Source organism: Equus caballus, chromosome 22 (assembly GCF_041296265.1).
Source record: "Equus caballus isolate H_3958 breed thoroughbred chromosome 22, TB-T2T, whole genome shotgun sequence".
Taxonomy (NCBI): domain Eukaryota; kingdom Metazoa; phylum Chordata; class Mammalia; order Perissodactyla; family Equidae; genus Equus; species Equus caballus.
In genome coordinates, this window is record NC_091705.1 from 5,869,762 (window position 1) to 5,892,886 (window position 23,125).

A 23,125-nucleotide genomic window follows, 5' to 3' on the forward strand; every position below is an offset into this window, starting at 1 on the left:
ATGCTTACTTTACTTATAAATAACCTTGCCTTCTTACTAGTGGCCATTTGTATTGTTTTTCAATACATTAGTTATAAAATAATTTAGTTACTGTATTTCTGAACAAGGTCTTTTTACCAAGAACATTTTAGCCAAATTTCAGTTATGCTAGTCAGTTTCCCCAACTGTTTGAGCTCTGTAGTGGCTTGTTTAAAGAACAGTAATGTGTGAAGAACGATGTCCTGTGCTCAAATAAGTTTGGGAAACTCTAGATTAAGGGTTAATTAAGCCTTGTCAATCAATCAAATCTCTATAGGCTTCTCAGAGCCTTTGATATGCTACTGTAATATTGTGAATTCCTAGTAACGACGCTGGCATGTTTCCCAAACTTACTGGACGAGGGAATCATTTCTACCTAGAGTACTGGTATCTCCCAGTGTGGTACAGTAGAAAATGACTGCGTCTAACACCTGACACATTAAACTTACCCTTGGTTTAGAACGTGAAAAACCCCTAAGGTAACTATGTGCTAAATGATGAAACTTAAATAGCACAAGAACAATAACATATTTGCTGATACATTGCTCAGTCTCAAGCAAAAAATATTTTCCTTAAAGATTGTTTCCTTTAACCTGTCCTGTATTTCTCAAGCCCGTCTTTTCTTGCTTTGTTCATTGCCCAAGCCATTTGACTACAACAGTATATCATCAAGAATGTTTTTCACCTATAAGGACGATTAGCAAACTTATTATTTGCAAATTTCATTGGGCAGATTTATTACTAAATTTGCAAATGTATTGCTCACCCAAGGGAGTAACATGTTGCTAAATTGCATCTTGAAAACACCAGTGTTCGAGGACAGGATAAAATAGGAGTAATAGGATAAATGCCACCCTGTTCTCAGCCTCACTGCATTGGTGTCAGCTGCTGGGGTGTCGGGTTCTGACTGCTGCGTGCTGAGGTCTGTCTAGTCAATGAGGAGGAACATTTGTGATTTTAATATCCTTTGATTAAGCATGCAGAATTGAGGGGTGAGTTGAAAACAGGTCAAAATGCTGATTACAGGTGACTAATCAGAGTCTTCCTAGAATTCTGTTTATGTTGCATGTATGCATTAGAAAAAAATTAGTGATCATGTTCCCAAGGTAAACTAGTGAGACTTTCTGGCAAGTGCCAATGTGAAATGTATGAAATTCTCTCACGGGAGAGCATAAAGGATTCATTTCTCTCTCACTCTCAACTCCACCCAAGTAAGTCCTTTCCAAAGTAAAAACTTCGTAATAATCATTCCCATAGGTTTTTCTTTAGCTACTTCTTTTACTCACTGAATGTTTTCAGGTGTTACAAAAATGATGAAAACTACATCATACGTGGTTGGTCTATGATCTAGGAATTAGGAATTCTTTCGGAATTAGGTTCTTTTTTCCCTTTAAATAAACCTCAGCATCTTTTTATATTTTGAAAGGCAAGATTTAAGGAAAGTCATGTGTGTGGAACAAGACAAGGACAAGATGTGGGACTAAGTATGAAAACAGTCACTGGAAGAATGTACTATGCGATAGGAAGGAGGCTTCAGCATGCTGGGCAGGGATTAGTTCAGGTACGCATTTAAAAAATGCTTTACGTACACACGACACGTTGAAGAGAAACAACATACCCTAAACGAGGCTTTCTCAATCCTGATCTAGTTTTGTAAATGACCAACAAACTTCCAGAAAACATTCAGAGAGTCAACGGTGCATTTTATTATACATCTTAGATTATACATTTCATATATGCTTTTAAAGCTTCAATTAACAGTTCAATACAAAATAAAAAACGTGTACGCAGCAGTGGTTCTCAGGCACAAAATTCAGGAGGAGACTGGAGCCAGGTTCTTCCCTAGCATATAGTGAGGATTATGAACCATGATATGGAATGTTTCCTGCTGACCTAGCTGCCGTTTTGATTGAACTTTTTTACACTGAACAGCTTTAGTAGGTATGATATTGCTAACTGGAAACAATGAGATTTAAAATACATTTATAACCTGCATTTTCTTGAAGTCTTTAAGACCTAAATGATTACTTTTCTCCTAATAGAGCTCCAAGATCATCCAATGAAAATAATATTGTCCATAAAATATCTGGAGCATCGGCCTAAGAACCACTGCCCATGCTTATTCAATGTCTTCGGGCCTCACAGGATGAGGTAATGGTATGATGGATTTCTTCTCAGTGTCCCTGGAAAGGGCTTTCCTCATGTCTGTTAGGAAACAAAGTTTAATGTAAGTACCCAAATAGCAAAACATTTTATATCAAATTTAAAGTGTATATGTAAAGTTCCCATAAGAGGTTCTGTCCCCCACCCTCACTTTAACCAGATTCTAAGAAAAATGTCTTTAGTGAGACCCCTAATCACAAGTACACCAGATGCTAACCAAACCCCAGCTGGGATTCAGCTCTTCATACAGTTCCTTTTGACAGAATCTTAGTAAAATAACAATTGACAGTAATCAACCACTGATTAATTAGTATAAGTTAACTAGTGGTAGATTCATAAAGGCAGGTTATAGGAGAGTTAAACATTATAGCTCAAATTAAATCCAAAAAATATGACTCTTAAATTTATTAAAATAATGGAAAATTCCAGTCTGGAGAATGAATGTCAATGTTTCAGCGTCCTCTTGGGGATCTGCCGCAGAAGGGGGCTCACCATAAGCATCCTCGTCAGGCTCCCCGTTGCTGGCTGAATAGTACTCTATGACCGTCCTGTACACACTGTAGCCCAGCTGTTTGTACATGTTGACTGCCACTTGGTTAGAGACTCTTACAAAGAGATCAACAAAAAATCCACCCTTCCTGTAATTAAAAAGAAAAAAAAGGAAAATGTTAGAATGTTGGAAATCCTAGAATACAAATGATACATATTTTTAAAAACAACACTTGTTTTTACTTTGCTTTGATGACTATTCATCGAATGGTTAAAAGAGGACCTTGCAGCTGATTACATCATAATCTTTTTATTGCTGAGGAGTTACGGCTATTATTTTGCAGTACAGAAAGACAACTTTCTGTTTGCATGCTAATATTTCAAAACCTACAATACTTGTTTTCTTAAAAAATAAATAAATAAATAAATAAAAAAGCATTTGTGGGGCTGGCCCGTGGCATAGCAGTTAAGTTTTGCATGCTCCGCTTCAGCAGCCGGGGGTTCATGGGTTCAGATGCTGGGCGTGGACCTACACACTGCTCATCAAAGCATGCTGTGGCAGCGATCCACACACAAAGTAGAGGAATACTGGCACAGATGTTAGCTCAGGGCCAATCTTCCTCACCAAAACAAAGAAGAAAAAGAAAAAAAGGCAGGCATTTTTTTTTTCCCCAATTCTGCTACCTGGCTTAAAAAAATTAGTTTTTTTTAATATCATAGTAATTGATATACTCATTTCACCAAGTGGTCATGCAATATTTTCACCCATATGCACAAATTAAAGATTTTGAAGCGAGCACCAGTGTGGCTATGGCCCAGGTGTAGCTACAGGATATCTGTCACAGCCCTGAAGCCCTCAGGTCCCTCTGGTCAGTGACAGCCCCTCCCTTCCCCAGAGGTTTCCACATTTCAACTCCTGTGATCATTAGCTCCTTGCTTTTTGCTGTAGATTTACAACCTCTTATAGTTTAGCTTCTCCTGTTTATGAACGTTACATACATGGAGTCATCCTGTATACAGCCTTTAGTGACCTGCCTCTTAGTACCGTGCCAGTCAGCCTTGGTGTCGCAGGAGCTTGTTCCCTTCACTTTGTTTAGCGCTCCACTGTATGGATGTGCTACAAGCTGTCCGCAGCCCTCCACATAAACATTTCTGGTTTTTACTGCTACAAACCACGCTGCTATAAATCTTTCCGTGTTTCATGGGACAATATCTAAGGTCTACAGCTAGGAGTGTCATCACTGGCTCACAGGGGTATGCACATCTTCAACTTTATTAGCTAATGCCTGTTGCCCAACCTGCTTGTTCCACCTTATACTCCCACAGTCTTGGGACTTGGTGCATCAGACATTTTTATTTTTGAAAATCTTATAGTATAGTGGTATCTGAGGGTAATTTTAATGGCATTTCAGATTACTAACGAGGCTGAAAATATTTTTGCTGGCCATTCAGATTTCTCATTCTGTAGTCCTTATTGGTCTTTCACATGCTTTTTCTCCCCCGAGCTGTAAGTTCTCTACGTATTCTGGATATTCAACCTTGTGTAAAGGAGGCTGCAAACCTTTTTTCCAAATCTGTGGCTTGTCTTGTCATTATTCTTATGTATCTTTTGATGAAGAAAGTTACTTCACTTCAATGAAGTTGAATATATGAAGCTTTCCTTTACAGTTAGTACTTTTTATGGCTTGTTTACAAAGTTCTTTTCTACCCTGAGGTCACGGAGACACTTTCCTATATTAGAAGGTCTTCTTAGTTTTGCTTTCACAACTAGGTTTTTAATAAATCTGGAATTGATGTATATGGTAGATAGTAATGTGGGAAAAAACTTCTCCCATATGGATGTCCAACTGTGCTACCACCTTTACCAAAGTGTATCCTTTCCCCACTGATCTGCAGTTGCCTCCTCTGAGATGTGTCAAAATCCATGTATTCCTGGGTCTGCTTCTCAAATTCTGTTCCACTGGTCTAGACAACGACTCCAGCACTCACACACAGTCTTACTCGCAACAGCTTGGTATCTGGAGGGGCAAATCCACTCATTTTGTTGTTCAAGAATATCTTGTCTCTCTTGATTCCCCTGTAAGTTTCAGAATCAACTCAAGTCCCACCAAAAATACTTGAGATTTTTACTGCAATTACATTGGTTCTTTGGATCAATTACTGGTTTACTACATCAAGTCCTATATGCCACAGAGGTAGTTTTTCTCTCCACTTAGGTCATCTTTAACGTCTCTCAATAAAATTTTATAAACTTCAGAGGTCTTGCACAGCTTTCGTTAGATTTTTCGTAAGGCCTTAATGTATTCAGATTCCAATGCAAACAGCATTGTTTTCTAAATTTTACTCTTTGTATAGAAGTGCAGTTGAATTTTATACTGACTTTATATCCAACAACTTTAGCTTTTATCAAGTCTAAACATTTATTTTTAGATTCTTATGGGTTTTCTATTTGTGTACAACCTTAACTGTGCAAAATAGTAGTGTTGTTTCTTCTCAAACCTTGTATCTTTTATTTTTCTTGCTTTACTGTGCTATCTAGGATTTCCAGTAGAGGGGCTGAAGTAGGCATCCTTGTCTTGTCCCAGATTTCAAAGGGAAGGTATTCAATGTATCCCTGCAAATATTTACTGCAGGTTTTTGTAGATATTTTTTCAGGTTAAGGAAGCTCTCCCCCTCCTACTTCCTAGTTTGCTAACAGTTTTTATCATGAATGAATACTGGATCTTATCGAAGCATTTTCTGCATTTACTGAGGTAATAGTTTTCTCTTTTAAAGTCTATTAATGTGGTAGAATACATTTACAGATTTTCTAATGTTAAAACAACCTTGCCCTGATATATCATGCTTTTTATGAATTGCTGAATCTATTTTGCTAAGATTTTTCTGGGATTTTTGCATCTACAATGAGAGATTTTCCTTTCTCATATTTCTTGTCAGATTTAGTTATCAAGGTTATCCTAGCCTTAAAAAACAGGATGAATGTTCCCTCTTTGTTTGTGTGAAAGTGAGCTTATAGTCATTATTTCTTAAATAGTTGGTAAAATTGCCAGAGAAGCCACAGCTTTTCCTGTGGAAAGATTTTTGGCTACTGACTGAAATTCTTTAAGGCAAGGGTCAACTTGCAACCTATTTTTTTTACTGCTCTCAAGCTAAGAATGGTTTTTCACAATTTTAAAGGGTTTTTAAAATAAAAAGAATATGCAATAGAGACTTTAGGGAGCCCACAAAGCCTAAATATTTACTATCTGGCCCAGAAAGTTTGTTGACCTCTGTTCTATACCCTTAATCAATTTTTGTTTTATCAATTAGAAAGGAACATGTTCAAACCTCCCATTATGATGCTGATTTGTCTATTTCTTCTTGTAGTTCTTTCACTTGCTGCATTTTTACTTTGAACCTACATCACTGGGTACATAAAATTTTTAATTATTACATCTTCCTGATGAATTAAATCTTATCAATATACAAATGTTTAATTATTACATCTTCCTGATGAATTAAATCTGATCAATATGCAATCAATATGCAATATGCAATCACTGCATATTGTTTTACTGTATTACTGATTACTGTAATTTACTCTGGTAATTATTGAACTATAATGTGACTACTGTTAAGTATACCAACTTTTGGTTAGAACTAACTTTTGGTTAGAATTTACATAACTTAAAAAATTTTTTTACTTTCAATCTTTCTGTACTTTAATATTTTCACTTATTTCCTATAAAGAGCATACAGTTCTGACAGTCTTTGCCCCTTTTTTTCAATTTTATTTTACTGTCATAAGAACTCTTAACATGAGATCTTAATAAACTTTAAGTGTATATTATTGTTGACTGTAGGTACAATGTTGTACAGCAGACCCTAGAGCTTATTCATCTTGCTTAACTGAAACTTTATGCCTGCTGATTAGTAACTCCCCATCTTCCCCTCTCCCCAGCACCTGGCCACCACCATTCCACTCTCTGAGTCTATGAATTTAACTATTTTAGATCTCTCATATAAGTGGAATCATGCAGTATTTGTCTTTCTGTGATGGACTTATTTCACTTAGCATAATGTCCTCAAGTCTTTGTCTTTTAACTAGTGTCATTACTCCATTAACATTTATTGTTGTAATTACTGATAATATTTGGATTCATAACTACCATCTTATTTCATGCTTATTTGTTTTGCCACTTTAGTTTCCTTTCTCTCTCTTCTCTTCTTTTAATGGATTTTTATCATTTCATTTTTTCCTCTACTTCTTTGTTTGAAAATTATATACTGTTTCTGTTTTTAATGTATACATTTAAAAATACATGTATATATGTATGTATGTATATAGGTATACACACACACCCATACAAATAAAGATCACTTAAATCTTAGCAACTAGTCTAAAGTAATGAAGAAACTGGAAGGGAAGGGAGCTTAGTGGTTTTCTACTCCAAGAGATAGAAAATCTATCTTATAAATATGTTAAATCATATATGCAAGATCGTAGCTAATTAGAACTCATTTCCTAACTCCCCAACCACTATATAATAATGCCCAATACTTTTTTTCAACAAGATACGCCTTCACAAATATGTATAAACTATATATAATCTTGCTTTAAAAATTTCTCCCCTTCCTTACTTAGTCTAAGGAGAATTTTTTAAATTCTTAAAGACTAGAGTTGACTTCTTTTTCAGCTAACACTATTTCCTCCTTTTTCTGAATGAACTCAAGTTCCTCTTGCCCCTACCTTGTCTCAGATCATTTTCAGGCCATGGTTACTTGTTTAAAACTTATTTTTATTAAATCCACTAATGAAGTGGAAAGCCTCAAGAGCCCTTCCCAGCTGCTATTCCCTTTCCTACTTACTTCTAGACATTTAGAGAAAAAACTGGCAGCTTGACAACTGGTTAAACTTATACACACATCTCTTATCTCTTCTAAAATGGGAGCTGGCAGGAGGAGTCTTCTCTCTTAACTACTATATTACCTTTATCTCACATAATGATATATACAACTCGTCTTTTTTTAAAAATGCCATAATTTTGGCAGCTCCCAAACTATGCACCAAGGTGCCCCAAACTCAGAGGTGCTGTAGGATATTTCAAATGTCTGGGGAAAACACTGACAAACTTTACATTTCAGACACTGGCAAATTACTAGTTTGATGTAATGCAACAAATGCAACATTACATCATGCTACATTCCTTCTGATGACATAATATCTTTATGAAGCCAGGTTTTTGACAGTTTAGGTAATTTAAAAAACCCAGTACCACACAAAAATCAGTGTGAAACAGGAATGCAGGTAGTTGCTTCGAATATGTTTCCAAGGTTTGAGAAGCCATGCAATGCCCAACAGTGCACACATCTCATTAACAGGTAACCAGTTATTTAACAATGAAATAAAAATATTTTTTCTTTCAATTTGTTTATTTTTTTTCCAAATAGCTACTAGGTTGTTAGGCCATAAATATTTATCAAGCAGTTAGGACATAACTGCTAAAGATTAAACTGTTTTCTTTTGGCCTAGGGGCAACGTGAAAAAATTACTGAGATGCCAAGAGCAATGTCTACAGAGAATTTGGGGACATCTATAGTGGCAAGAACACTAAAGAAACCTTAAGGTCTTTGATTCCACCAATAACCCAGCTTACAAGCCTATGGCAGGTCACTCACTTTGAACCTCAGTTTTCCTCAGTGGTAAAATAGGGACAATAATACCACTCTGAATATGTGACAATTGTTGTGAGGACTACTAGAGGCTGAAAATGAAATTCCTGTAAACTGTAAAGCATGATAGACATTCAGACTGAAGGAAAGAAAATCTTATAAATTTTCACCAAAAGAAAAATCAAATGGTCAGGGCTCATAAATTATTTGAAAAGCATGAATCTCACCTTTCTGAAATCTCCTCTAACAACTCCATAAGTTTAGCAGCCAAACCAAGGCGTCGAAATTCTGGGGCAACAGACAGAGCTGTGACATGCCCGTGCCATTCTTCCCTAGCCACTGAGCCTTCTGCTTTACCCATAACTGCCAACAAAAGATTGCATTCAGTAATTAAACACATGGATTTACACATAAATGTAGACTTAGTTTGATACGTTTTTATTACAAAAAAACTAATAAAGTTTTAATTTTTAAGTACTACTTAAAGCCATCCAGCTAATGGTTATTAGTGCTTTTATTTGAATTTCACTTGTAAATGTTAAGCTAAATCTGTTGTATAATCAGAATTAGAAAGTTTTTAAAAAAGGAATGATATACTGAAACTAATTTTGAACACAGAACCAGAATATGTATTTTCAAAATATTTACATTTCATGGGGGTATGTGTTTATGTACACATAAATACACAATCTACAGCTCAAATTTTTGTTAGTAATGCTAATAATTCAATGAAGATGCTACAATCCTTGCATTATGGACCAAATAAATCATGCAGAAATTTAATGTAAATACAGAATGAAAGATCAAAGAAGACTGAGACTATGTCTATCTGGTTCACTGCTGTATCCCCTGGGCCTAGCACAATGCCTAAACCACAGAAGGCATCAGTGAGTTGTCAAATGGTCGAAAAGGAAATAAAATTGTAGGCATCATCATTATACTTCCAATTCTGTAATGTCTAAAACAATCAGGTGAAACCTATATTAAAATCTTAATTACGTATCCAAAATAGTACTAGCAGTATCATACTTACTATAACCCATTAACTCTCCGCCAGGTGCCTCTGCAACGATGAAATACTCTGGCCAGTGGGCGAGGTACTGTAAATAAAAAGGAATCCCATACTAGAGTCTTGTTAAGGTGTGTGAAAAGTAATGGACAGTAAAAAGTTCTTCATAAAAGGGATCTTTTGATGAAAGTTTCCTTTAAAAACTCTATTTTTACTTTATCCCCAGCTCTCTCTATCTGTGATTTCTATATCCTGTCATTATATAAAATACTTAGGTCAGCACTAATTTTTAACAAAATTGCCTGCACATACAACCTCAAACATGAATGGAGACGGCACCATCTAACACATGGTGGAGAACCAGGACTCAGATTTCTCGTATAGTCTGTTTCCCTCCTGATCACATTGACTCTCGATCTGGGCACAGCACGGCCATCACCTGAAAGTCTCAATGTTCACTGTGTCCCCTCAGAATATGAACATCATGTGCGTTCCATCCCTGGTGCCTGGCACACAGTAGATGCTCAAGACTTTCATTTTCCCATAAGTGTACTGGAAAATTAATGTCTAGTTCCTACTATAGCTTCAGCTATGAGACTTTGAAAATAACTTTAAAACTTAAGTAGCTCCAGAGGCAACTTAATTACCCAGTTTTTCCCCTCCACTGATTCAAATTCTCCATTTCTAGTAAAGCAAATAAAGGCTGACTTAAGAGTGAATGCCTGAATCATTTGCTCATTACTTAACTCTTCAACCCTGGGTGTCCTTACTGACATGAACTCATTCCTGTATTTCTTCTTAGTACATGTAAGCCTGATGACGCAATTCTATGAGGGGACACTATCAATCATATACAAAAAAAAAAATTCCTGGGGGCCGGCCCTGTAGCATAGTTCGGCACACTGCACTTCACCAGCCAGAGTTTGTGGGTTCAGATCCCAGGCACAGACCTCCACCACTCGTCAGCCATGCTGTGGCAGTAACCCACATATAAAGTGGAGGAAGACTGGCACAGATGTTAGCTCAGGGCTAATCTTCCTCAGCAAAAAACCCCATAAAATTCCTGTAAAACCTGTTCAGCTGTAAATTCTTTAAATTCTCCTCTGAAGGACAGCCATTTTTTGATTACTCTTCAAACATAACCCTTAACGTGGCAGGACAGCCAGTCTTCCTGCCATCCAGCCACTGACAATGTAACTGTGTCTCCTCTGGCTAATGGAGGAGCCCCAGACACCAGTTCACTGATCAATAAGACCTGGCAGGTTACTTTCAAATATAGCCTGACCTGGATTTTGGGACTTTTACCATAAATTTTAAGTGTAACTGGAAGCATACCATATAAACTGATTTGCATCCTAATATTTTCCCTGATTATACAGTGAAAATTTTTCTGTGTCATTCAAAATTCTTTTACTTTTAACATCAAGAGGCCTTTAATCAGTCATGATTTTTAAAATACAAATGAAAACTTCAGAGATTTTTTGCTTTTTTCCACTCAACTTTGTTTCTGATATATAGCCCTGTTTCCTGTACCTATAGTTAATTTTTACTGCTGTATACTATTCCATTGTGTAAATAGACAATTTAAATGTCCTGTCTCCTGACAATGGACATTTGGGTTATTTCCAGTTTCTAAAAAAACTTTTTAAAATCCTTGATGAATACAGCATAATTTATTAAACCATTTCCATATTATGTGTGAATGTTATTCCAAATTTTTTTATATTATAATTTTGCAATAAACATTCTTGTAATGACATAACTCAGGGGTTAACAGACATTTTCTGTAAAGGGCCAGATAGCAAATATTCTAGGCTTTGCGATGTTCTCTGTTGCAACTACTTAAACTGTGAAAGCCACGGACAAAGCCAAAGACAATATGAAAATTATTCAGCATGGCCATGTCCCAGTAACACTTTATTTACACAAAGGGGCAGTGGATCCAAGTTTGCCAACCCCTGACATAATTTCCTCTAGACATAATTGCCACTATGTATTATTTTCAGCTTCTAGGAAATGGAATTACTAAGCATTGTATTAACAAACTACCTTCCAGAAGGAATACAGCAGTTGATACTGTCACTAGCAATTCACGAAATGCTTCTCTCACCTCACCCTCATAAGCACTGAGTTTTATCATGTTTTTTTAACCCTTTATAATTTGATATTGTAAAACATGGCATCTCATTTTGGTTTTAATTCACAAGTCTTTTGATTAGTGAGACAACTCTTATGTTCATTAGCTTCCTATATGCCCTCTTTTATTAAATTATCAGTTAATATTACCCTCCTATTCACCTGCAATGGACATGGAACATAACCCAGAAATCCAACTTTGTGTTTTAAGCCACTGAGAACGTGGGGGTTGCCTGTTAGCGCAAATAACCCAAAACACCCTAACTTCACACATCTCTGCCTATTGGGGGCATGATATTGTTAATTGTTACCCAAAATCCTTTCTTCCCTTTAGTAACAGGCCCCAGTTTAAAGCTAGGCACACTCCCAGACTCCGTTATAGCTAGGTAAGTGTGGCACAGGACAGGTGCTGGTCAGTGAGATACAGAAGGGCTGCATGGTACTTCCCAAAGGTACCCTGAAAGGGAAGGACACTCTCACCTTCCCCTCTGTTGATCCTCCTGCCGGGAACATGGACGTGATGCCATTTGCTCTGACAGCCATCTAGGACAGGAAGGCCAAGGCCACCCAGGGAATGGTAGAGTGGTTCAAGTGCAGAGCCTGGTCGCTGGTGACTTCATGGAACCACCACCTGCCCTGGACTCATCATCATCTCCAAACTTCGTTCACATCAGACAGAAACAACCGATTTTGCTGAAGTCACTGCTTTTTGTTGTATGCAGCTATACTCACTACAGAGGGGCAAAGATGGCAGGGGAGGGGTATTGTGATAGCTTTATATGAGACCATTATATTAGCAGCTTCTCAGGCAGTTTTAAGACAATTTTTGTTCCCATTTTTTTTTTAATTGCTTTCAATGTTGCTAATGATGTTTCCTGACCTACAAGTTTTAAAGTTTTTCAGCACTTGTCTTTTTCCTTTGGTTTGTCCATTTGCCTTACTCTTAGTAAGACTTCATTTAACTTTTTTTTTAAATTTTATTTTTCTTTTTTCTCCCCAAAGCCCCCGGGGAACATAGTTGTGTAAATACAGTTGTGGGTCCTTCTAGTTGTGGCATGTGGGACGCCACCTCAGCATGGCTTGATGAGCAGTGCCATGTCCACGCCTAGGATCCAAACCGGCAAAACCCTGGGCCGCTGAAGTGGAGCGTGCAAACTTAACCACTTGGCCATGGGGCTGGCCCCCTCATTTAACTTTTTTAAAAAAGGATACAGTTTCTGTAAGTGGATCCAAGTTACTGAAAGAAACAAGAGAAATAGCCAACAGTAAGCAGTGTTTACAAAACCAGTTAAATAAGCCCATTAAAACTAGTATGCATAAGGAAAAAATGTGCTACATCCACAACTTTAAAACCAACTTTAGGGCTAAGGAAGATGATTTAAACTACCTAACGGCCATACTGAGCTGTCACACCCACTATAAAGATATGTATACATTTTCATTTGACTGCTGCTGTTTTACAAATTACTTTATAGTTAGCAAATCTTACGGAACAAAATCTTCCATTCTCTAAATGGCAATAAATTGTTAATGGAGCTGGGGACCAACTAGGCATATAAATCACACAGACAGAGGTAAAACTAGCCCACTGCAGCATCTGACAAGGGTCCTCCCTGCCTGTCTCTAGGCCTTCCCTAACAATTCCTCCTTTCTCCTTCATTCCACCGTCTATATGGGGACTCTCTCACCACACAGTTTCTGCTCCCCACTCTTCTTCTACATTCCCACCTCCCTTTCCCCACTATCCCCAATATATACTTTCAATTCTGCAATCTCAGAAGAAGCCTACCAGATGTGGCTCTGGTGCTGCTGAGCGCCTGCCTCACCAGTGTCTGATCACAACACTCCTGAGTCAGCATTTATTTCTTAAAATGCACCTCTGCGTCCATCTACAAAGAAAGAGCTCTGCCCCTCACTTTCCTATTCAATTAATGGAACCACTATTTTGACAGGCTTAAAACCAGCTACAGTAGTCTCCCCTTATCTGCAGGGGATATGTTCCAAGATCCCCAGTGGATGCCTGAAACCACAGATAGCACCGAACCCTATATATACTATGTTTTTTCCTATACGTACATACCTATGATAAAATTTAATTTACAAATTAGGCACAGTAAGAGATTAACAACAACTTCTCTTTGGCATATCTGAATTGCCAGCCTCACTACCCTTGCACTTTGGAGACATTATTAAGTAAAATGAGGGTTACTTGAACACAAGCACTGCAACACCATGACAGTCAATCTGTTAACTAAGACAGCTACTAAATGACTAACGGGCGGGTGGTGTATACAGCCTGGATATGCTGGACAAAGGGATGATTCACATGCGGGCCATGACGGAGCAGGACGGCATAAGATTCCATCATGCTACTCAGAATGGCACACAATTTCAAACTTATGAATTGTTTATTTCTGGAATTTTCCATTTAATATTTCCAGACCTCAGCTTACCCTGGCTAACTGAAATGGCAGAAAGCAAAACTGTAACTAAGGGGGGACTACTACATCTTCAACTCTTCCTCTTGCATATCCAGTCAGATGCTTCTTTGGGACCCTTAACAATGCCTGACAGTCATATTACATTTCTCCAATCCAGCATTTCTCAAACTTTTTGGTTTCAGAACCCCTTTACACTCAAAAATTATTGCGCACCCCAAAGAACTGCTATTTGTATGGATTATTTCTACTGATATCTAAAATTTTAAAACATTCATTCATTTAAAAATAAATAGATTACATGTCAATAACTTTAATTGATATATAATTGACATATAACATTCTATTAGTTTCAGGTATACAACAGGATTTGACATGTGTATATACTGCAAAATGATCACCACTATAAGTCTAGTTCACATCCTTCACCACAGAGTTAGAAAATGTTTTTTCTTGCGGTAAGAAATATTAACATCTACTCTCTTAGCAACTTTCAAATATGTAATACAACATTATTAACTACACTCACACATTGCTTAATGATGAAGAAATTCATCGTTGGACAACTTCATCATTGTGCTAACATAATAGAGTATACTTACACAAACCCAGATGGTATAGCCTACTGCATACCTGGACTATATGTTATAGCCTATTGCTCTTAGGCTGCAAACCTGTATAGCATGTTACTGAACAGAATACTGTAGGCAACTGTAACACAAGGGTAAGTATTTGTGTTATCTAAATATATAAAATGTAAAAATATGGTATAAAAAGATAAAAAATGGTACACTTGTAAAGGGCACTGACCATGAATGGAGCTTGCAGGACTGGAAGTTGCACTGGGTGAGTCGGCGAGTGAATGTGAAGGCCTAGGACGTTACTGTACACTGCTGCAGACTTGACAAACACTGTACACTTAGGATACACTAAATTTATAAAAAATATGTTTCTTCAACAATAAATTAACCTTAGTTTACTGTAACTTTTTACTTTATAAACATTTTAATTTTTTTAAACTGACTCTTTTGTAATAACACTTAGCTTAAAACACACATTGTACAGCTGTACAAAAATATTTTTCTTCTTTATATCCTTTTTTCTATAAGCTTTTTTCTTTTTATTTTTTACTTTACACTTTTTTATTAAAAATTAAGACCCAAATACACACATTAGCCTAGGCCTACATAGGGTCAGGATCATCAATATCACTGTCTTCCATCTCCACATCTTGTCCCACTGGAAGGTTTTCAGGGGCAAGAACACACGTTGAGCTGATCTCCTATGATAACAATGCCACCTTCTGGAATTTCACCTGAAGGACCTGCCTGAGGCTCTTCTTGAAGTGTCACTTTTTTCAGAAGTATGTCCACGGTGGTTTGCTTGGTTTCTTTTTTTCATGACAGATTTGCCTGTAAGCAGATAATGCACCATGAACATTCCTCTCTATTAATGAAAATCTTTCAGTGTTGGGGTCCATATTTTCAAACTTTTTAAGGAGTTTGCTGAGGTCTGCAAAAGCTTCTGTGAAACCCTTCACTGTGAATTTTCTTGGGGGTTCTTCTTTCTCTCCTGCAGTTTCCTTTTCTCTTGCCTCTTCTTCAGCTATGCGTTCCTGTTCCAGTTCTGACAACTTATTAGTCGATTCCTCAGGAACCACCTCTAGGAGCTCCTCAGTGTCATCCTCAGCCACATCCAGGTTAACTCTGTTTGTCATGTCAACCACAGCCTCGTTGATTTTTGCAAGCTCCTCATCCTTGGCAAATCTTCGAAGTCATGGACGAACCTCTTGAGTGTCTTCTTCCAGATGCCACTCGTACACTCCTTGGTGACATTACCCCAAGCCCAAGCAAGGTTCTTGATGCAGTCAGAGATGTTGTAATCCTTCCAGAATTGCATCCGTGTCTTCTCAGTGTCTTCCTCAGTTGCAGCAATAGCCTAAGGAAAGGTCCTCAGGGAGTAGGCCTTAAAAGCTCCTTGATGCACTGGTTGGATCAAAGAGGTGGTGTTCGGAGGGAGAAACAACCCTTTGATATTGGGATGAAGACCATCAATAAAAGGAGGATGTCCAGGAGCATTATTACCAATAAGCAAAATCTTGAAAGGTACGTTATTCTCCAAAAAGTACTTCTCCATTTTGTTGGCATAGCAATTCAGGAGGGCATCTTGAAAGAGGAGCTGGGTCATCCATAACATCTTATTGCTCCTGTAGTACACTGGCTGTGTGTGCTTACTGATATTCTTGAAGGCCCTGGGGTTCTCACTGTGTCAGATCACAAAGGATTTCAAAGGATCTGTAGCCTGCAACATTGCCCCAAGTAAGACTGTTATCCTGTCCTTAGAAGCCTTGAAATCTGGCATTGACTTGGCCTCCTTATGGATGAAAGTCCTTTCAGGCATCCATTTCCAGAATAGGGAGCTTTCATCCATATTGAAATTTGCTCTGGCAAGTAATTTTCCTCCACAATCAGATTATCTAGAGTTTCCAAAAATTCTTCAGCTGCCTTCACACCGGCACTAGCAGACTCACTACTCACTTTCACATTATGTAATGAATACGATTCTTCAATCATTTAAAAGACGCAGAGCTAGCAGGAAATTCAACATCGTAGTCAGATCCAGCCTTTTCTTTCAACATCACAAAGTTTTTGCTTTGGCTGTGATTGTCACAGTACCGAGAGGAACACACTTCTGTGTCTGATCTGCAATCCACATTATTAGAAGTTTCTCCATGTCTGATATAGGCCCTTCTCGAATTTTTGTTAATCTCACTGCCTTCAAGGAAGCACATCCCAAAAGCTTCTGCCACTCTGTTCTTGTCCTTCAAGATCACAGCTATGGTGGAGTGGGACATCCCTGACTGGTGAGGAACAGCCATCACTGATTTCCCACCTTCATCATCCTTAATCACTTTTAATTTCATTTCTAGTCAATTACTTGATGGTCCTCATAGTGGCAACATTAGCAGTGGATTCTGTATGCTTTGGGGCCATGACGAACAAAACAATGAGATTAAATCAAGCACAAGAGAAAATGATGCAATCAAGAGATGCAGCAAACACAAGATGTATGAGGCTGCTACTGGCATTAAGAGAGGATACTGATTTACAGTATGATTCAGCTGATTTACAGTAAACTAATTTTTTAAAGTAGAAAGAGTACACTCTAAAATAATGACAAAAAGGTTAGTATAGTAAATACATATACCAATATGCATATAGTCTATTATTACCATTATCAAGTATTATGGACTGTGCCTAATTGTATGTGCTATACTTTTATACAACAGGCAGCGCAATAGATCTGTTTACACAGCACCATCACAAACATGTAAGTAAAGCACTGCACTACGTTATCATGGTCACGATGTCACTAGGCAATAGGAATTTTTCAGCTCCATTATAATCTTATGCAGTCCATCATTGACCAAAGCATCATTATGCAGTGCATGATCATAGCCACCATGCTGTACATCACATCCCTGTTACTTACTAATTTTATAACTAGAAGTTTGTACCTTTTGATCACCTTCACCCATTTCGCATGAGTAACTTTTTTTTACCAAAAAAATCACCATTTTCTAAAACAAAAAAAACTTAATGACAAGAATGGCATTGTTTTAACAATTTCACAGATGTTTTTAATGTCTAGATTAATAGAAGACAGTTGGATTCTCATATCTGTGTTTGTTATGCTTGCTGTTACAGGATCACCTATCTGGAAAACTCCACCATGCCCTTGTGAGAGGAGGAGAGCAGAAAAGGCAAAAAACCATCTTAGTATTATCATGAAAATCTGACCTTGCAGAACTCCCAAAACAAACTTGAAGAGCCCCAGTCCACATCTGGAGAAGCACAGCTCTGATACAATGACTATTTTATATCCTCTCATCTCACGTCAACTCTCCAACAGGCCACCCCCCTTCTCCATCTCAGCTGCTTCCTATTTCACAAAGAAAAGACGACAGTAAGAAGAAAGCTTCACCAGGTCCCACCACAGAAACCCACCTACAAGCATCCGCACCCATACTCTATTGGCTCTTCTGTAACCAGGCCTGGAGTTCTGGTGAGCAGCTCCCAACACCTCTCACCACCCAGGACCCTGCTTCTGCAATTCTCGCTCTCCTGCGAGAAATGTACAAATATGCTGTAGACTTAGCCATCAGCAGCTCTTGACATTAGTTCCCCACTCCCTCTGCTTCTGAGACCCCACCATCAGGTTTTCCTCCCACCTCAATGGGCCCTAGGTTTCCTTTACTCTAACAGTGGATGCCCAAGGGCACCATCCTGGAGCCTCTTTTTTTCTGTCTACACTCACTTCATCACTGATGTCACCTAGCTGATGTCTCCTGGTTTTAGCACCATCTACACAGTGTTGACCCCCAAATTTCTATCTTTAGCCCAGACCTAAACTAGAGAACTCCATGCCCAGATGGTGCCTGACTTCTCCCCCTGGGTATTTCAGTACACTCGGCAGAGAAGCCCAAGTCTTGTGATGGCCTCTTGAGGATCTAGCCCTTTGACTCTGACCTCGTCTCCTCATACCATCGCTCCCTCTGCTCCAGCAACACTGGCCTCCTCCTCCTGTCTGAAAGGGATCTCTGCCTGGACGTTCCCCGACCCCAAAACCCACATGACCCACTCCCTCACCTCCCCTGGGTCTGTCTTCAGTGACACCTTCCCTGAATACCTACCTAAAGCTGAATTCCCACTCACTTCCTATTTCCCTTTCCTGTTTTCATTTTTTCTTTTGTGCTCAACACTAAGTTCTAAATGTTCTATTTTCTTGTTTTTCCCTCTAAAATGTAAATTCTATGAAGATTTTTTTTTCTGATTTGTTCACTGCTGTGTTTCCAAGAGTGGTACATAGTAGGCCTGCAGATATTTTCCCAAGGTAAATAAAATATTTGTTAAATTCACCACAATATTTCTACATCCACTGGATTTTTTTAAGGAAGATTAGCCCTGAGCTAACTACTGCCAATCCTCCTCTTTTTGCTAAGACTGGCCCTGAGCTAATGTCCATGCCCATCTTCCCCTACTTTATACGTGGGATGCCTACCACAGCATGGCTTTTGCCAAGCAGTGCCATGTCCACACCCAGGATCTGAACAGGCCAACCCTGGGCCGCCGAAGCGAAATGTGCGAACTCAACCGCTGCGCCACCGCGCTGGCCCCACCACCGCTTCTTTCAATTCCTACTGCAACACCCTAATCCTGTGATTCTCAGAGTTCCCTACTGAGGTGCCCTCATCAAAGTGAGAAATAGGAGAAAATGGGAAGAGGAGTTCCCTCACCAGCATATTCTGAAAAGGCCTTAACGAGCTAGATGACTCTCTGAAATCTAATGTTTTATTATAAATATTCATGGTTATTTTCCTTCCACTCTATTCACTTTTACATAAAATATTATGGGTCCCTTCCCAGATCTTCAGTTAAACCTGATTCTCCAAGAGGCTTTGCTGTGGCTGTCCTTGAAGCTTCAAGGCACTCTGGCAGCTCCCTGGCCCGCACCTCCCAAAGCCAAGCCTTTGTCAAGGCATCGTCTCTGGGCCACTGCCAAGACCTCCCCAATGGCTCCCCTGCCTGGTGCACCTCCTCCACCCACCTCCCGCTCCACACGGCCCGTGGTGAAGAGCTCAGGCTCCAGAGCAGTGGTTCTCAAACAGCTGAGGATTTCATTTCGTTCCCCAGGGTGAGAGACCACCCTCTAGGAGTCAGTGCTCCAGGGCCAACCCCTTGGACTGGATTCCTGGCTTCACCCACTCCCACCCCGCGGCTCTAGCACCGGGGCCATCCCACTCGAGCTCTCAGCACCCTAGTTCACTCCTATATACAATGCGAATAATGAGAGCATCCACCTCACAGAACCGCGTGGATTAAACGGGTTACCACAGTGCCAGCGCTGGGCACGGTGAGAGCCCCGTGCAGGTCGCCTCAGTCACGCCGCTTCGACTGGGAGGCCCCAGAGGGAATTCTTCCCACAGGATCAAGTCTAAACGCGTCAAAGGGGAGTAAAAGTCCAGCGTCACCACTTTCTCTGACTGCTCCGTCACAGAAAGCTACTGCTCGTCTCCGGGGGTGCGGCCGCACCTCAAGCTGTCCCCCTCCACAGCTGCGTCCTTCTCCAGAACTTCCTTCCCTGTCACTATCGGCACTTCACCCATCCTTCACCGCTCCTCCCCTCTTTGAAATGTTTCTAGTCACCTCATCTCAAGTTCTTTCCCTCCTCCTGACACTCGAATCTGAACCACCCGGTCCTTTTTTTCACATACTGCCCCGCTGTCTCTAAAAGCGGGTGTGGGAGGGAGGAAGGAAAGGGATGAAGCCAACGTAGCAAAATGTTAACTGCAGAACCGAGCTGACGCGTCTGCGGCTGTTCACGGCAAAACTATGGCCAACTTCCTAAATGTTCAGAAATTTCCGTGATAAAAGGTTCTCTTAAAAAAAGGAGGGGGATGGTACCTGCAAGTCACCCAACTTAAGTCGGGCTGAAAGAAACCACACGCGGTGGGCCTCCACCAGCACGTGCCCCCTGCCCCAACTACACAACACAGAAAAGCCGTCCGGGCTGGGCGCGCCGCGGGAGGAAGGGCCGCCCGGCGGGACGAGGCGCCGCGGGGGCCCCGAGCGCCACGCCGCTTCGCGCGCACAGCCAACCAGCACCACCCGCCCAAGCTCCCCAAAGGCCGAGCGACTAGCTCCTGACCTCGCAACGACGCCCGCGGCCCTAGCCTGGAGAGTCCACCACATAGAGGACACAGCCGAATCCCCTGGTGTCCCGGGCCCGCAGGCCGCAGACCGGCCGCCCGCCGGGGGCTCAGGCCGCTCCCCAGCTCCTCGCGCCCGGCGCGCCCTGACAGGCGGCCGCGCTGCCCCGCGCCGACGAGCACGCGGGGCTGCTGGACAAGCCTGAGCGCCTCGGCCAAGGTCAGCAGGGCCGTCCGCGCGTCCGCCCCGGCGCCGGCCTCTGACCATGAGCGCCCAGGGAGGCGCCCGTGACGGCCCGGCGGGCGTAGCTCGCGCGGGCCCGGCCTGGCTGCAGATCCGCGGCCCGAGCTCCGGCCCAGGGCGCGCCGCACTCACATGTTGTTGAAGCGGAACAGGTCATCGCACGTGAAGGCCCGGAGGGTGGTCATCGCGCCGCCGCGGCCGCCGCCGCCGCCGCCGCCGAAACCAGACCGCCGCGACCCAGTCTCCGCCCCGCCGGAAGTCAGCCGGAGCGCGGCTGCCCCGGGGCCGGGTGGGGAACTGCTTCCGGGCCACGGGTTGCTCGGCAACCACGGCAGCGACGCAGCTCCCTCTGGCGGCTTGAGTCGGGAATTGCCAGACCACTGCTGTAGGGTCGCCAGGGTCTGAAAACCCCTGTGTTGGAGTGACGGAGAAAGTAGACTGTGGGATCACCTAGGAAGGGAACGAAAAGCTGCCTGGGATTAGGAAACCACAGCAGACAGCGGGGTTCAGGACCAGGTGGATGCCCCGTGGTAAATGAGGCAGGAAGTGGAGAGGAACGGGAGGGTTCCTGGCCCAGAGCGGCCTGGCCCAGTGCTGGCGGCTGCGTAGGTGATCTCAGATTTTCTCATATCACGTTTAAAAACTTAAAAAGAATGGCCGGCTGGTGACCGAGCAGTTAAGTTAGCGCCCTTCGCTTCGGTGGCGCGGGGTTTCACCGGTTGGGATCCTGGGCGCGGACTTGGCATCAGTCGTCATGCCGCGCTGAGGCGGCCTCGCACATGCCACAACTGGAAGGACCCGCAACTAAAATATACAACTATGTACTGGGGGGATTTGGGGAGAAAAAGCAGAAAAAAAAAGAAGATTGGCAACAGTTGTTAGCCCAGGTGCCAATCTTCAAAAAAATTAAAATTAAAAAGAAAGGTGAAATTAATTTTAATAATATATTTTATTTTACTCAGTATACCCAAACTATTATCATTTAATATGTAATCAATAGAAAAAATAGTAATGTAATCTTTTACATTCTTTTTTTTTTTTTTGTAGTACTAAGCCTTTGAAATTTTGTGTGTATTTTACATTTGCAGTGTATTTCAATCCAGGAGTTATATTGTCATCAGAAATACTTGTTCTGTATTTAGATTTTATAAAATGTGTACATAAAAATGTACAGTTAATGTGGCTGGCCCTGTGGCCTAGTGGTTGAGTTTGGCCCGCTCTGCCTCTGCCGCCCTGGTTCAGTTCCCAGCAGCAGACCTACACCACTCATGGTCAGCCACGCTGTGACCGTGACCCACACACAAATAGAGGAAGATGGGCACAGATGGTAGCTCAGGGACTATGTTCCTCGCCAAAAAGAAAAAAGAAGTATGGTTAAAATGCATACCCAAATGTTTCCAATCATGCCAAGTTTTCAAATAATTGAATGGAGCATCAGTTTTCAAATTTAAACTTAAATTAGTTAAAGTTAAATAAAGTTAAAATTCCATTCGTCAGTGGCACTGGGCCACATTTCCAGCACTCAGTAGCCCCATGGGTAGAGGCTGCCATATTGGACAGCCCAGATCCACAGGCTAAGAAATGAGCATGTCTTGCCTGCTCGTGGAAGTTCGTTCTTCTCGCACCCTTTCTAAGCAACTACGGAGGAGGTTTTGGGGGACATGTTGCAGAGGTCAAACCAAAGCAAAGAACTCCTCAAGAGGAAGTATAAATGCCAAGGCCCTCTTATATCTAACTGCCCTGGGGCCCAAGTTTCTCCATAGGAATCTCCTCAGCAGCCCCCTGCCCAGACATGTGGCTCAGGCACAGAAAGAAGAGATGAAGCAGATGTTGAGGAAGTGAGTTGGCCCCATTAAAAGGATCTCCCGAGGTCCAAGAGCAGCCAGACATGGTTTCTGAAACTGCAACAATACAGGCGTGTGAGTATAAACACACATGTAAACAGCCGTTGGGACTTAGAAAACTCACGTCCACAGGCACGGCAGGTGCACCAGGAGGCAGAATGTGACATGAGTTCAGTGACTGCCTGCCAGGTGTTTGAACAGGGAGAAATTCTAGAGACAGTTTCCCATCAGCAAAACCTAATGTGCCATATTAAATGAATGTTAAAGAATAACTTTTAGAAAAAGTAAAATTATGATTCTCATACAAATATAAAACGAACATTCATTAAAGACTTTTTTTTAAAAAGTGGCACCTGAGCTAACATCTGTTGCCAGTCTTCTTTTTTTTCTTCTTCTTCCCCCCAAAACCCCCAAGTACATAGT

At 40.9% G+C, this 23,125-nt stretch overlaps 1 protein-coding gene across 14 annotated transcripts; it reads right to left on the reverse strand.

Moving 5' to 3' along the window:
- Nucleotides 1-1,700: 1,700 nt before the first annotated feature.
- Nucleotides 1,701-21,151, reverse strand: NAA20 (N-alpha-acetyltransferase 20, NatB catalytic subunit). Of its 14 annotated transcripts, none has more exons than XM_070247024.1 (9): nt 20,991-21,113; nt 17,706-17,847; nt 14,716-14,834; nt 12,680-12,704; nt 11,948-12,126; nt 9,356-9,422; nt 8,550-8,685; nt 2,674-2,819; nt 1,701-2,223 (listed from the first exon to the last, which is right to left on the reverse strand). In XM_070247024.1, exons 5-9 carry the CDS (start codon nt 12,008-12,010, stop codon nt 2,138-2,140), a joined length of 498 nt encoding a protein of 165 aa, XP_070103125.1. In that variant the 5' UTR covers nt 12,011-12,126; nt 12,680-12,704; nt 14,716-14,834; nt 17,706-17,847; nt 20,991-21,113; the 3' UTR covers nt 1,701-2,137. The 14 variants fall into 14 exon arrangements, with proteins under 14 accessions (XP_070103125.1, XP_070103124.1, XP_070103128.1 ...); XM_070247023.1 differs by lacking the exon at nt 20,991-21,113 and adding an exon at nt 19,766-19,910; XM_070247027.1 differs by lacking the exon at nt 14,716-14,834 and having other exon boundaries at nt 20,991-21,119.
- Between the last annotated feature and the right edge of the window lie 1,974 nt (nt 21,152-23,125).

Excerpts from the sequence above, each read along its gene's own strand:
- NAA20 (XM_023626025.2), bottom strand. The coding sequence starts at position 20,882 with ATGGTCAGAGGCCGGCGCCGGGGCGGACGCGCGGACGGCCCTGCTGAC. Across the intron at positions 12,705-20,613 it reads GCCGCGGGCGTCGTTGCGAG|TAACTTGGATCCACTTACAG; the intron begins GTCAGGAGCTAG and ends TGTTTCTTTCAG. Across the intron at positions 2,224-2,673 it reads GCCTGACGAGGATGCTTATG|ACATGAGGAAAGCCCTTTCC; the intron begins GTGAGCCCCCTT and ends GTTTCCTAACAG.